The sequence below is a fragment of the Macadamia integrifolia genome, chromosome 4, assembly GCF_013358625.1.
Source record: "Macadamia integrifolia cultivar HAES 741 chromosome 4, SCU_Mint_v3, whole genome shotgun sequence".
In the NCBI taxonomy this organism is placed as follows: domain Eukaryota; kingdom Viridiplantae; phylum Streptophyta; class Magnoliopsida; order Proteales; family Proteaceae; genus Macadamia; species Macadamia integrifolia.
The window spans coordinates 11389754-11405865 of record NC_056560.1 but is presented as its reverse complement, the minus strand read 5'-3'; the positions used below and the strand labels follow the sequence as shown (position 1 = coordinate 11405865).

Sequence of the window (16112 nt, the reverse complement as noted above, 5' to 3'; positions counted from 1 at the left end):
TTTGGGGGGGTGGGGTTGGGGGGTTGGAGCAGGGGGGTGTTGCAGAGGGGGAGAAAAATCGGGTGTAGAAAGGTGATTAACTTCACACTAATAAAAGAGATAAAGAAAGCACTCCTAGCAGCCAAATCGAGAAAGAGCTGCTCGTATGAAGTGCATGGGCTAATTTCAGTGCTGGTTATCTGGCGATGCTTTGATGCACATGTGGCTTTCAGTGGGAAGCTGCTACAGAGCGAAGGTCTTCTCATTTCTAGTGAGGAACTATAAGATTCATTTGGTATAGATTGCTTTTATAATAGTAAACACCATAAAGGCGTATCATACCATCAAGTTATCAGGGCTCAAGCTACACAACGAAAGGCGCATGTCATAGCAGGGAAAGAAACAACATAATACATCTTTCCCATGAATTGTCTACTGAAATGTCTGGCTTCTCAGATGAATTGCAAGTTCAGCTGGAATCCTAGGTCAGCAAAACATCCCCGAGGTACCAAAATCTTCGTATCGAATCCACCTATTTAGTCCATAAGGACCCCAACTAGAACTTGTCTAATGTCTACCAGAGCTCCTTGGCTGAGGTATATAATCAATGTCACCACCTTCCTCATTTACATATCCTTTAGAGGGGGGAATGAACTTCCCACATAGTAAAACCAACATTTCAGGAAAGATCCTGTAGACCATCCCAATAGTAACTTTTTCTACAGCCTTCTGCGCATGGATTCTATGCTTCACTTATAGCAATGAAATTCTCATTATACTTATAGAGACATATCCTCCCAAAAAAGGTACAGCCTTTTTGCATATTAGCATAATACTTTTACTCGCAAGAAATACAACAGTAACCATACTCTCCCCACGCCCCACCCCCCCCCCCCAAAAAAAAAAAAAGGACTGTCTACCGAGATGAAGGCATCAACAACAACAACGCAACTCAGCCTTATCCCAACTAAATGAGATAAAGACATCAATTGACCAAAATTAACAGTTCATGAGTTAATAAAATCACCCATGAAACTGGAAATTTTGAAAATAAGAAATACAAATAAGGTAAACTTTACTCTAAGAATTATGATTTATTTCTGCAATACAGAATTAATAAACGTGGAGCATTGACAATGTTAAAATAACTCTCACCTCAGACCGTAGATATGGAACAGATACAGTTGTAAAGACAAATCCAGCAATAATATAATACGAAGGAGGTTTTCCTTTGGTGTGTAATTGGACAAGCCGTTTGTGAGTTGCCAGTTTGATGCTGAATTCAAGAATTTCTGAATTGCGAAGAACCTTTTTTCTTTTTTTCTTTTCGGTAGAATTGCGGAGAACTTTAACTACAGCATTCTCTCCAGTGTATTTTTGAGAAACAAGATAACTAAAACCAATGCGCTCTCCATGTCTAAAAGCAACTGGAAGATCACCAAGCAAGAAAGTAGAATTAGTTACAAGATGAATGGACAGAAGGGCTCGGAAACATCACCCCCTTCTTTGTGAAAGCATTTTTCAAAACCTGAATCAATTAATACCAACAGAATGCAAGTCGTGAAACTTAACTAAATCACAACTAATATCCAGTCAGTGCAAAGAATCCCCACACCCCACAATGTAATTGAATGCTCTTAAATGAAACAAATACCAAAGGAACTAGAACTTCTTTCCCTTCTTCACAAATACCTCAAAAAGGGAGCAAGATCCCATACTAATTTGACAGAATTAAAATATTAACAAATCACAAGACCTAATTTATTTTTTATTATTGTGAAGTAAAGTGAAAAGAGGTATGAAAAAGGAGACATAAACTTCAAAGGCATGCGTTCAAGAGCATATGATTTTCCTAGTACAACCCCCAAATAAAATTTTTACCATTAGATCGCGAAGAAGAACTAAAAGGCCATAATATGGCAATGTAGAATCAGTGGTAATATGCTCCTTCTACCTTGTTTTACACTAAACTACTACATACTTTGGCAAGGAGCATTGATATTAACTAGTTCACATCAGATGCCAAATCTGGTACAAGTTAGCAGCTACAGAAGAAACACAAGACATTCTGCTATGGAAGAAGATAAGAAAGGCGAACACTACAGGTTTCCTCCACATAAAACCAGAAACAGAAAATCATAGATTGGCAAAACAGCAAAACATAAGAAGTTAATAAGAACAAATGCCAAACCTGTTCCATCATTAGCAATATTGATTCCATCAAAGCTGAGTAATATGTCGGATGGCTTCAAAACCTGAGATTCTGGAGCAGTAGGTTCAATTCTTTTAATGCGAACACCCTTCTGGTCAGGTTTCATCCCCATTGCCATTCGCAAATCGGGATTTTCCATCTTTTCCCACTCAACTCCAAGAATTGGAAATCCTGGCAGGGAGCAGATGGTATTGAGAGTTCATAAAAGAAAGGAATAGGGTTCTCATTGGTCCAACATAAGGAACAGTTAATTCCTTCCCACTAAGGTTGGTATTAAAATTATAAGGTAACATATACAAACACGGAAGTAAATTTTGATGTATATAAGAGCAATTAAAGAAATCAAATTAGGAAAAGCAACCAGAATGATGCCTCAGCATACCTGTATATTCTCCATTCCTCTCATAGTCCTGAATGAAGTGCATAATGACAGGGGTTGGTATGACATAACCTATATTCTCCACATCTTCATGTTTAAGGGACTGAAATGCAATACCCACACATTTGCCCTTGTCATTGAAAGCAGGCCCACCAGAATTTCCTGAGTTTATGGCAGCATCTATCTGTTAAAAAACGACTCACAAATGAGGCAATTCAGGACACAACTAAAAATGAGGAAGTATAAAGCCGTTAATGCAACCTGCAATCCCAAAAGCTCAGTGGACCCATGAACATATGACAAGATTTCCATGCGTGACACCACACCACTTGTCACGGAAATTGTGTCTCCTCCTATTGGGTAGCCCACAACAGTGACAGCATCTTGGAGTGCAGGCAAGGACCCAAATTCCAGAGGTGTAATGCCTTCCCAAAACTCATCATCATTTACTGTCAGCATTGCTGCAGCGGTACCAGATAAATAAATTAAACCAATAACCTATGTCAGTGCTAAAAAAGTTTGGAAGTCTGGAAAGAAATGTCACTTAAAAACAAGATATGTTTCCAGAATATTAAAATTTAAAACTATATCCAAAACATTGTACTATGGTAGAACTCATGAAAAATCATTGGAAAATCTTCGGATAGATTCATTGATATTTCTTAAATGATAAAAGATTCTGAATATATAATTAGACATTGACTCACAATCCACGTGTCTTCTTTTATCCTCTCTGATTCTCTAATCTAAAGATCTAGAATGGAAGTTAAGGAAAAATCATGGACTGTAAATACTATATAGCTACATTTGCTTGAGGGTGGGCCTCGGCACAACGGTAAGGTTGCTCCATTGCGAGCTAGTGGTTGCGGGTTCGAGTCGGGAAACAGTCTCTCCACATAGTGGGGGTACGGCTGCATACATTATGACCCTCCCAAGACCACGCAGTGATGGGAGCCTCATGCACCTGGTAGGCCCTTTTTTATTGTTACACTACATTTGCTTATTGTTTTTATAGAAATAAGGTACCGTGGTTCATCATCCATTATAATTTAAGCATAAATGAAGAGAAGTAAGAAAATTAAGTGATTTTGTCATAAAAACATTGAACAAATTTTTAGGGAAAATATCTAACATTTACAAGTATAAAAACCTGAGAGATTTGCAAGATTGTACATCTAAAAAAATAATAATAATAATAATAAATAAATAAATAAATAAACTGAGTCTTGCAAGCTTGTGCATTAAAACAATATTGTTTGCTTAACATTTCCAAACATTTCAATCAAAATGTGATAAGGAAATAAGATAATTATCTGTAAGAAAATCTAATTACTCTAAATTATCAAATCAGGGTTTAGAAAAGATTACACAATAAACTAAATGGTTTGCCCATGAAAATAATATTAATCGTAATCATAATGTGCAATATCCAATTAAAATCCTAATACCCTAGAGCACAAGAAAGTTCACACTGGCCATAAAGCTCTGCATATCGTGTGTGAGAAAAGTGAGCAAAATGATCGTTCTTACCAATATCACACTCCGTTCCAATTGCTAACACAGTGGCCAAGTATTTGGTATCGGAGCCGCGTTTCTTGAGCTTAACCTGTGTATAATGCTCCACGGAGTGAGCATTCGTCAGCACCCTCCGTCCACCAATAATGAAACCACTACTACCGGAACTAACCTGTCGTTTCCACTGCCAGGGAAGGGAAAAATTGGGCTCTGTATGAACACAAAACACCTTAACGACCGCATCCATTGATGGAACAACCTTGACAACATTCTCCCACCTGGGCGGTGGCTCAACAAAAGAATTCCTACCGACGTCGCCGGCGACAGACACGGCGAGTACACAGTCGCCGTTGTTTTCGGTGAGACGAGAAGACCGCCTGGCAGGAGAAGCGACGAGAGAGGTTTCAGTGTTGTCGGGGTGCTTTGCAGCTTTCCGACCCCGACCACCACGTCCCTTGCCTGCGGCGGGAGGATCGGAATCGGTGACTTCGACGTTGCTGACGGAGAAAACGTCGTCCATGGCGGCATAGGAAGTAGTGCCTGGATTGTTCCTCTGTGTTTCGGCGGCAGGTTGCTTCGGTTTTCGGCGTCGTTTCCTCTTCGAATCTCCCATCTGATAAATTCTCTGGTAATTAGGTTTTCTTCTTCTTCTTCTTCTTCTAACTCTTATTTTTTGTCTTTCTACTCTCTATTCGACCGAGAAACCCAGAAACTGAAACTGAAACACAAAACGAAGAAGACGACAGCCAGAGCTGTATATGTGCGAAACTATCCGTACACTGTTATTGCATCCCATGATGACATTCTACATTTGGAAAAGGACTCCTTTTAAAGGAGACCCAGTAAGGGCAAAAGGGAGAACTAATTATTTTTTGGGACGAAGAGCAGAACACTTTCTGATCGAGTGGCTTCCACGCAGGAATCTGGACAATGAAAGAATACACAGGTAAGTCATTTCACAATAACCTCGCGATTGGGTAACGTTCATTTTTAAATATTTTTTTCACTATCCGTGAGGACCGTCTCGACCGAGACCATATAGAGCTTAGCTGGCAAAGGAACAATTATTCGTTGATAAGCCTCAAGCCACCTTACACTCCACGCCTCCATGTCTAGGTATTTGCCATTTTTCCCGTTTATAGTCATCTTCAAGTAGGGGTGTCAATTCGTGGCCCGACCCGATTAAATTGATTGAGATCGATCATTTATAGACCGACTCGGCTCGGACCATTTATTAAATTTGTTGGGCTTGAGTCCGGCCTGTTTATAAATGGTCGGTCTCAGTTTTGCTATTTGGACTGTTGGGCTCCCGATCGAGACCGGTCTATTGTGCACCGACTTGGCCCGACCCTTTAATGATTGTAAAATACCTATTTTACCCCCCAAATTAAAGAATAAAAACTAAAAAGTAAAGACATGTTCACATTTTAAATAATGGTTATATTTGGTATCATTTATTGATTTATTGTCATTTTTTTTGGCTTGCATGAGTGGGCCGGAATATAATAGCACATTTTAAAGAGGACCCGTTTAAAAACCGGTTAAAGCCCGTTTAACATTAAACATGTCCGTAGCCTGGTTAAGGCCCGACTAAAGCCCGATTAAGATAGTCCGATTATAGCCCGAGACCGACCGACCGAATGTAAAGTGTACCATGCCCTCAATAACTAAGCCCGATTAGTTAAATGGGCGGACACGGTGTAGCCTGTGAAAGTCTTCAAGCCCGATTAAGCCCGATCGAAACCGAACCAGCCCGACCGGTTGACACCCCTATCTTCAAGCATGTAAAGGAGATATTTCAAAAAGAGCGTCCTAATGCACGAGGCTCCATTGCTGCAGGATATGAGGTATTGACGACCGTCATAGGTATCGCATCAATGTTCGTATCGTTCTTTACTGATATCTTGATATGAAATTGCTACAGATTGAATCGAACAATCGAGCGGTATTGGGCATAATTGTTAAACTGATATATCCGATATGTATTAATATCAATTGGCCGATACCAGTGCCACCAAGCAACCGCATGTAGCTGGAGGCTCTTAATTCGATCTTGACAAAGAAAAAGAAAGCCAACGAGTTGGGGGAATCAATTTCACTCATAGCTATTTTCTAACCAAGGGTTCCTTCCAAAATACCCATTTCAATGAAATAAAAGTTAGGAAGGTAGACAGACCATCAAAGTTTTGTCGCATAAATGGGTGATGTGGTTGTATATATTGGAAATTTTATAGATTAAAAACATCAAATTTTAAACATGAATTCTATTGTAGGGAGAGTTTTCTAATGGTGTCATAGTGAGAAGCTGCACCATTGAACGGGTGGGAGATGCATTCATTCAATTAGAATGTCAGTCCTACGGCTCATAGTGCAAAAGGGCATGAGAAGGATTCACCACTCTGGTATCATGTGGATCTCTCTTTCTTCTATTATATATCATTTAAGGGTGTCAATCAGTTTGGCTTCGATTCCAATAAGTGGAAATAAAAATCAAAATGACTTATCTTTCAAAACATAATTGAACATGCTCATTTTAATTTTTATTCAATTTCGTATTTGGCCCACAAACATCCCTTACCCATTTATGAAATATTTTTTTCATACTTCTTCGGTTCATACTTTTGTGGCTTGTACTCTTGGAATGTCCTGTCATATAGACTCAGGAATGGATTTCTGGATCCGTTCTGCCTTTAGGGGAAAGAATAAAAGGAAATATAATTCCAAGTGGTTGTGAGAAGATTCAAGATTCAGTGATTGTAACTCTTGAAAATGTTAAATTATAAATCCAATTTTTTTTTTTTTAATTTAATAGAGTATTGCAACTGTCATTATCTCATTATTTTAGCTATAATTAACTAATCTTTTTTATTATGTATTTTTATCAAATATCAAATATATCATTATCTTTTCTTTCTTTTTTTTTTGTAAGGAGGGGAAGTAGATAACAACCAGGAAGTTTGGCTCGAACTCTAGACTTTTTGGTGAGCATAAGCTTTGTGTGCATTACAACTCACCAACTATGCTAGGCAGTTGTCATGAATATCATAGGAAATTGATCAATGCCTTTCGAGATAAGCATTATAAATATATATAACTCTGGTTTGAACTTCTAAGAAAAGATATGAATTAGGATGCAGAGGATGTTGATGCTTACTGTTAATTCATTAATTAGTTTGAGAAAAAATTTGGCACTATTACCGGTTGTTACAGATACGCTCTAAATATAATCTTTTATATATATATATATATATATAAAAAGACTAAGTGAAGAACCAGTCAGTAGCTATGTTCATGTGGTTATGACCTACAAATCCAACAACTATAACATAGACTTGTCTATAGTTGTGATCATTTGAAGTGATTGCAACTACTTAAAGAGTACCGATTAGTTCATTGTCATGGCTTCCATCTATAGGCTTCTACAATAGTACCTCACCACCCACCATGAGTGCATCCTACTTAATCATCAAGGCTTCTAATATTCCATGATTTCACTTAAGGGACCAAGTTGCTGCCTAGGCCAGGAAAAACACACAAGGCAAGGACATTAAGAACTCAAATCTATGGTTTTCATTATACTCCATTATAATATCAGAGTTTGCTATGTTTGGTTTGCACTCTCATAATGGTTTTTGGGTCTAAAAAGACATTATCAAAAAAAAAAAAAAAAAAAGTATCTAATGCATGAGGCTCTCGCATGTGTGAGGTCCAAGGGGTGAGAACTATGCAGTCTTACCATGAGAATGTAAATATATTGTTTTGACCACTTGACCATCAGATCGCAACATTCATACCTTAATATTGGACCAAACGGCCCCTTAAAGGCATTACCATACACAATCATAGAAAAAGAAAAAGAGGACTCAATAAGTCATTTATGATTCAAAATGGAGTCCACATTTGGAGCTGGCAAGCTCTTTTGGGCTTCTTTAGGCCCTAAAAGCACTCTTTTTCTTCTTTGGTCGACAGAGTTTCCTCATCAAAGATGGAGTTAGTATCTCTTTTTATTGAGAAAACCAGGAAGAGACCCATGTTAGCTCATCAAAAAAGGACCCAGAAGGGACCCGGGCTTCAAAGGGACCGTTTATTATTATTTGGGTCCAGGAGAAAAAGGATGACATATAGACTCATAGAGCAGCTCTTCTTCTGTCCAGATGAGATTCAGAAAGAAAACCCCAATGGGTCCCAAGCAAAGGATTGATTTTGGCTTATGCATGTGGTGGTCGTCCATGGCCATATATAGAGCTCTTGAAAAAAAAAAAGGCTCCTTATGGTCCTACCTATGGTCCAGGGTTTCAGAAAAATAGGGATCGGGCCGTCTTCGATTTTGAATGATCCGGCTCGATTGATTCTTATACAAAATCTAGGGTTAGGGCATGATTTGACCAATTTTATCATCGATTATGAGTCGAGACTGATTTGGATCCAGATTCTAAGTTTTTAAGCCTTGTTCTAGTCTCTCTTTTTTCTACTAATGACGGGTGTCCAGGCCTTCGGGCTGATTAGGCTCATGGGCCATACTGACCCCACAACCGAATGGATCGAGTTATACCAGTGTTGAATGAGAATCATTCAACTTTCATTGAAAGTAGTGAAGAGCACTAAACACCATCGTGTGAGTGACCCAAGGTCTTTTCTAGTCTCTCACTCTTCTTCAATACACCCTCTCATGAACCCTTATGAAATCTGGAATATAAAATCAAGACCTAGAGTGTTCATGGTTTGAGTAATTGAGATTTAATCGACTTAATCAATCAAAATCTATCATGATTCTAACAAATTCATGTTTAGGTTTTCAGGGGTTTTTGGCCGATTCTCACCAATCCTTGCTGATTCGGAACTGATCGCTTATTCTTCTCTTTCATTTTTGTTTTCTTTATAAAACCTAATTACTTTTCCTTCTAATCTTCTTTCTCTTTTATTTATTTATTTATTTTTTTGGTAAACAACCTTCCCTCTCTTTGTTGCTTAATCTGCACTCATGCATATAAAAACAAAATCAATTATTATTATTTTTTTTATTTCTCTCCAATCATTCCACTTGCCTTGCTACTTCTTTGTTTGACTGTTAGCTTTTATGTAAAGTCCTAAGAAAAAAAAAAAGGTTGGGGGAGGAGTCAACCTAATCTTTTTGGAATCGTAGCATATGTTTGTGGGTTAGGTGGAGGTTCACCGGAATTTATTTTTGTATATTAATTAACAAGTTTACTGGAGTCATGCCTAGTTGGTTTTACGTATACCAACTTGCCCATATCAAATGTATTATAGAGTTATCTTTGGGAAAAGTGAGCTCTATGGTGGCTTGACCCTTACACGAATGTGGGGGCACACATTGGCATCAATAGGGGTTAATTATTTTTGGATTTTATATAGGAGTAGGAAGTCATTTTATCGCACTCTAGTCTTCCAAGCTAAATTCTCTACCCATATGCGATGCCTCCCCATATGGATAGCTACCAAAGAAATAGAATCTTCCTTATTTATAGCGCTGTCAATTAGGATGGAGATTATATTTCATTGGTATCTATCCCACGTGGGGATAGAATACGGACTCTTGGGCACAAGGGCCACGCGACCGAGGGGCATTAATTTCCTCTTTTATTTTTTTATGTTTTACTTTTATTTTGATATCCTCATTTTTTTGATATCCTTATTTATAGTGTTGTCAGTTAGGATGGAGATTCTATTTCATTGGTATCTATCCCACGTGGGGATAGAATATGGACTCTTGGGCACAAGGGCCACGCAACCGAGGGGCATCAATTTTCTCTTTTATTTTTTTATGCTTTACTTTTATTTTGATATCCTCATTTTTTTAATATTTAAAAGAGAACATCTGGGGGAGACCATCAATACATATAAGTTAAATTATGTCACCCCATTAGACTAATTTATTAGGTCTATACTTCAAATGTTCTATAGTCGGAACTCTTATAACATGTCACATGCTTTAATAAAATGACTAGGATCCACATGTAAACCAATTGGTTTAAGGTATCGAAGATCATTTAAAAAAAAAAAAGATAAGGTTTTTTTGCGCTTCTAATGTGTAGGGGAGGATTTGCTAACACACTCTTTCTGGTTTTTGTTACTCTTTTACTTGTACATAAAATTATTTTGTCATACCTCATTGGTACACCCTTCTATGCCACTTATTTTTTCTATGATTGATCACCATCAAGAGGTCTCCCCATATAATAGACATTTCAACATCTATTATCTACTATGGTTACACATCAATACATAATGTTGACATTGCCATCTATTCATATGATATTGTTGATATCACCATCTATTCATGTAATAAATAATTTCAATTAAAAAAAAAATAACAATTCAAATTCGCAATTACATGATTAGATTTATAGGAATCGATCACCTCCAATTTCGAGTCGAATCAAGAAGAACCAGGTTGAAGTGGTAAAATACCGGTTCAAATCGGATTCGATTAAATACGGATTTCACGAATTCCGATTTGAATCAACCGTTCGATCCCGATTCCTCAAACCCTGGGATAAAGTTGGGGGTGTCAAAAGTTGGTCCGCACTGGACGATGGAAACGATGCGGATCCTTAATTTGGTGGATCGTGGGGCTGTGGGGATCGATTAGGACCGTCAGACCGGGATGAACGGTTGAGACACGTAGGCCTAGCAAAAGGATACGAAAGGAAATAGAGCTCAAAAGAGTGTGTTTTGTGGAATTAGGAGCTAACCGCTTGGATTCTTGGATACATTTCACAACTCTTTATCTCTCTCTCGGGCTGGGACTGATGCTCACCTTCCGAGGCTCTTGCAGAGAGATCAAGCGAGAAGGAACTATTGTTCTTCTCCCCTTCAATTTCACTTTAACGTAGGCTTTCACTGTTTTCTTCCTGGTTAGTTTGTTTTGTTGTTATTCATTAATGCGAGTTCTCAGTGAGGAAAAAAGGAAGCAAGAGAGTGAGAGAATCATGTGATCTACCTCTGTTTCCTCTCTTTATGTAAAGTTAAAAGACAAATCACTGTTTGTTCTTCTCTTTCTATCTTTATATATATATATATATATTTTCTCTCCTGAGGATATCGTTTCTGCAATGGCGTCAAGCACTTCAAGGTTCATCAAGTGTGTTACAGTCGGAGATGGAGCTATTGGGAAGACTTGCATGCTTATCTGTTACACAAGTAACAAATTTCCCACTGTAAGTCGCTTCAAATTTAATTTTGATTGTTTCAGATGTCCAATCTTTTTGTTGTTTTCATAGTTTTAAAAATTAAATTATGTTTTGTTTTATTCTGGGCTTTCCTTTTCTGGTTTCATCATTTTTTTTTGGTAGGTTAGAGATTTATCTTGGTAATGCTTCTGCAGTTTCTATGTTTTTCGGCAAAAATTGTTCTTGTTCTCTAACGATTCCCTCATTTTCAGGACTATATACCAACTGTTTTTGATAATTTCAGCGCAAATGTTGTTGTTGAAGGAACCACTGTCAATTTAGGCCTCTGGGATACAGCAGGTTAGATTTGAAACTTCTGGACCAAATTATTTTACTTTAGATAATTTATTGATGTTAGTGGATAGGAAAGCTGGTTATCAATTGACTGTTAATTTGAAAACCGGTTTTGAACCTAAGTCACTGGCATGAACCTCGCGGACTGAAGATAAATGCTTCTACTTGAATTTGGCATTTCTGTTTTCCTTTTTCCTTCAACCTTTACTGAGATCTGTTTTTCATTCTTATGAATCAAATCTTATCTTATTTTGATAGGGCAAGAGGATTACAACAGATTGAGGCCTTTGAGCTACAGAGGGGCGGACGTCTTTGTATTAGCTTTCTCATTAGTTAGTCGTGCAAGCTATGAGAATGTACTGAAAAAGGTGCATGATGGCAAGAATTATGGGTTTCAGTTCTTATTTTGAGAGAACTTCTTGTGAATATTTGATTATCTACGTATGATTCTTCTCTCAGTGGATCCCAGAACTACAACATTTCTCACCTGGAGTACCTGTAGTGCTTGCGGGTACTAAATTGGGTAAGTCTGGGAGCTCCACTTATATGTGTTACCTTATTTCCTTCCTATAATTGCTTTCTAGTTTGTTATAAATTTCTTATTTTATCTACTCTTCTTGATTATTTTTTGTTTTACTTTGTCTCAACAACATTGTCACTTGTCAGATATTATCTTCCATTATTTATTTTGTTATTGGTGAATATTTGCGACTGGATTGAAGCTGAATACCTATATGGTGTAGAACTATTCAATCTTGCACATCTAATGGGCCAAAATATTTATGGTTCTGGTTTAGGGATTTTTTTCTCTTGGGGGTGAATAAATAATTCATTACCAAAGAAGAGGAGGGAGGGAATATAGAAAAAATAAAAAATAAAAATAAAAATATACAAGGCCAAATAGGCGGTTTTGGGGAGTTTATCGGGTGATTATTTGATTTATTGTCAAGGGTTTATCAATGGGTTGGGAATAACTATATGTTGATGTTTGATAAATGTCAAGGGTTTATGCAGTTAGGTGCTTTCTTTCTATGATCAAAGTGTGTATGCTTTTCAAAACTTAATCATTGTCAATTCACTGAACCTATTTAAGAAGATATCCATCAGTTTCCACAAGTCCTTGGTGCATTGTGAAGTTCATAGTTTTATGAGATTTTTGATGGTATTAATTTTTCTGATCAATGTCTTTAGTCAGCCTATCGACCTAGTCAAACAAAATATGACAAACTTTCCTCACTATGTTCAACGTGATTTTTGGAGTGGTTCTGATAGCAGATAGGTTGGAGAGTCTTTCTCCCTTTAATATATGCTCTGATTTGGAGCCCCTATTGGATTGCATTTGCAATTTCCTCCTCGTTTGAGTTACTCCAATAAAATTGTTATTAATCAGAAGAAGAAAAAATTGGAGTCATTTGAGGTCATTTGGGTCGGTTCAGCAAAGGCTGTTGAGTGCAGTTGTAAGGAGGAGGTGATATAGTGTTGACAATAAGAGTTACAGCCACTTACAGGCCAAGGGGTCCAAAATTGACTTGGGATTGGGAAGAAGCATAGTTATCTCGCCTAGCATCACTTAGGTAATGAAGCAGTTCCTAATGGTAAAGGCTGCAGCCTGCATTTTTGTTCAAGTTGACAACTGCCAAGGTCCACAGATGAAGAAGGTTTCAGTGGCAGCATCTACTACTGTCAGAGAAGGAAGACGAAGATGCTTGCAGCGGCAGTAATCTTGTCACCATGCCACGGCTGCTGCAGAAGAGGAGAAGACAATGAAAATGAAGTTACAGCGACCACAGCCACTGTTTCTGTTCTTGGAGAAGAAAAAGTGGAAGGAGGAGGAGGTGGAGGTGGTGGAGGAAGAGGAGAGGAAGGTGTATCTCTTTTTCCGACTTTTAAGGTCTGCCGCTGACACTGTTGCTGCAGACACAAGTTACAGAGAGAGGGATAGGGAGAGATAGAGGTTTATCTTTATGTCTGTCAAAGGAGAAGGTAAGGTTGGCTTGTGACTACCCATAAAAGACCAATACGTTTTCTTGATGACATATATTTTAGAATATTTAAATGGGTATAAATGGTACAATAGGTACTGCGTCAAAAACTATACACCCTAGGAGAAAATCACCTTTTTCATAAGGATGCCAGATGTAACAAGGGGATGCCCAAGTGAACACCAGGCATTGAAGTGTCCAAGCATCTGGCCATCGTCTTGTCCTGCCTTTCTGACATGATAACTATGGGAAGAAGTGGTGAGAAAAGATATGAATTGCTTTGGCTTGATAACAAACATGGCGTTTGAACGAGTTGAATGACCAACCAGGATCTGTGTAGCCAACCACATTTAGTTGGGATAAGGCTTTGTTGAGATGAGTTCCTCTGCATGTTCAACACCAATAAACAGTGCTAGGCTATGTAAGTTTCATTCTTAAACAATAAATGAAGCCTTCTTGGTGTTCCATGTTGTTACCTTCCTACATTCAACAATAGATGAAGCCAAATTACTAGTCTTATTTGCAGATATAATAGATCACTCATGAAAGATTCTGCCATACGCTATTGAAATGTAATGTACAATTAGGTCTGTAAGCACATTTAACGCTTATACCTTTTTATTGAGCTGTGTCCACTTGTCCATTATTTCCTAGTATTTGCTGAGTGGTTTATATGGATGTACAGATCTCCGTGAAGATAAACACTATTTGGCTGATCATCCTGGATTGGTGCCCGTGACTACTGCCCAGGTATCTTTTTTACACTATGCATCTAGTTACCTTAGTTCTATGTGAACTTTGTAATCAGTACTCTTAATGGTAATGGTTCCTACAATTATCAGGGGGAGGAACTTCGCAAACAGATTGGCGCTGCTTATTATATTGAATGCAGTTCTAAAACTCAGCAGGTAATGACTAACTAGTTCTTGTTTTACAACCTTAGTTGTTTCATAACATATAATTTGCTAGCAATTGGCAATCTGATCTGGCTTGTCTAAAGCATACCACAATGTAATACGATCCTCACAGGACATGCATGGTGTGTGTGTATGTGTGTAGGGTGGTCTGCCATGACATAGTCTATAGTTATATCTGGACATTTTCTTTTTTTTCTGGGCAGATAGTGGACCACGATCAGATGCTAAAATTAGACAGAACCAATGTTCTCAAAGTTGAAATTTTATGCTAAATTTTTGAAGGAGTGTAATGAAACATGATCTTGTACTCAATTTAATTCGAAATGCATTTTTGGTTTTCCAGTGTTGAAATCTAAAATAAAAATTCAACAGGCTATGAAGAGTCTCACAAGAAAAGGGAAAAGGGGGAAATGATTTTCCATCCATTTCTTAAGCATATCCACCAGAGTAGTTGTTACTGTAAACAACTTTATCACTGCTACAATAAAAGCAATATGCAGGAGCAAAGCCACATGAAATCATTTAGGCTTGTCTGGTGGCAATTGAAGGAAAATGAAGGGAAGCAAAATTGATTTAAGATTGAAAATGGAAGCTCTTGTAATCATGCAATTAATTTTGTCAGGTGAATTTTTTATTTTCCTATTCAAGTGGGGTATAATTTAATCACTAGATTTGGAGAAATTTTCAATTAATGACACAATTATTGTTATTTGTTGGGAAGATGAGAAAAGTTTTAATGTTATTTTTTATTTAAATCCTAAATTTTATTTCCCTTCCGTTTACTTTCAACCAGATGGGGCCTTCAGTATAGGTGTGCCTAACAGCTTGAATTTCATCAATCGGGCAGATTATGGGCTTAAATTTGGGTTTCTTTTGTGCACTTAATGATTGACCTCAACTTCGACCTCCTTTGTCTTTGGGTCCCAAATTGGATTCCTAAAACAAGTAATAACTAGCTTCAGAATTGATTTGCTTTCTAATATCATGCTGTGTAGTAAGAATTGTCTATGGTCAATTAGGATACTAATAAATGTGTTCAAATGGATAAGGGGAGTCTGTCTTAGTTAGTCACTGATTTTAGAGGTGCTACTTCATGCCCTTCACTGTTCTCTAATTTTAAGCTGACAGATTACTAATTCAAGGCTCAAATTGTACTTTGGTTGGACCCCATAGTTCAACTCAAACAAAAGCAGGATCTTGTGAATCCAAGTCGATTTGGGAAATTTATGGACAGAACGTTGGTCACATATCAGTTTGTGATGGTGTTGAAAAAAATTGTCCAATTTGGTTGGGTCCTATATTACTTGGGGTTGCTCTTGGCAATTCATCTTTTGTTGTTTTGCTCTCAACTTTTCAGTTGTTGCTGATAAATGGTCTACGGTTTTGTAAGATCGAGTATATTGTTAGTTTTTTATAATAATTATACTTCAGCTAGGTTGTATATAGTTTCTTCTACAATCGTGCTGCAGGTAGATCTTCATCAGCAGCCTTTGGTTTATGTGTCCATCCAATGTGCAGAATGTTAAAGCAGTATTTGACGCTGCTATCAGGGTAGTGATCAAGCCACCACAGAAACTGAAGGAAAAGAAGAAAAAGCCACGCAGAGGATGTTCACTATTGTGAGTTCATTACTTCTCCTCTCCC

General features: G+C 37.7%; 2 protein-coding genes across 8 annotated transcripts in view; one reads left to right on the top strand and one right to left on the bottom strand.

Moving 5' to 3' along the window:
- The window catches only part of LOC122076865 (protease Do-like 9), a 9250-nt gene extending 4357 nt beyond the window's left edge, over nt 1–4893 (bottom strand). For 3 of the 6 annotated variants that reach the window (XR_006139603.1, XR_006139604.1, XR_006139605.1), the window contains exons 1-5: nt 4101–4893; nt 2832–3031; nt 2574–2754; nt 2171–2362; nt 1135–1406 (exon numbers count right to left, since the gene is read on the bottom strand). Coding sequence is in view for 3 of the 6 variants with exons in the window: in XM_042642470.1 (XP_042498404.1) it covers nt 1135–1406; nt 2171–2362; nt 2574–2754; nt 2832–3031; nt 4101–4698 (1443 nt within the window). In the remaining 3 variants the exon portion in view is untranslated. The remainder of the gene's footprint in view (nt 1–1134; nt 1407–2170; nt 2363–2573; nt 2755–2831; nt 3032–4100) is intronic. The other 3 variants (XM_042642469.1, XM_042642470.1, XM_042642468.1) reach the window with 3 other exon arrangements.
- Nucleotides 4894–10779: 5886 nt separating this feature from the next.
- Nucleotides 10780–16112, top strand: part of LOC122077404 (rac-like GTP-binding protein 3) — a 6575-nt gene continuing 1242 nt past the window's right edge. Inside the window, exons 1-7 of one of the 2 annotated variants that reach the window (XM_042643350.1) lie at nt 10780–11263; nt 11488–11575; nt 11828–11937; nt 12029–12092; nt 14237–14301; nt 14394–14459; nt 15938–16049. In XM_042643350.1, coding sequence (XP_042499284.1) covers nt 11159–11263; nt 11488–11575; nt 11828–11937; nt 12029–12092; nt 14237–14301; nt 14394–14459; nt 15938–15994 — 555 coding nt within the window. In that variant the 5' untranslated portion in view covers nt 10780–11158 and the 3' untranslated portion in view covers nt 15995–16049. Of the gene's footprint in view, nt 11264–11487; nt 11576–11827; nt 11938–12028; nt 12093–14236; nt 14302–14393; nt 14460–15937; nt 16088–16112 lie in introns of those variants that run through there. The other variant, XM_042643349.1, reaches the window with a different exon arrangement.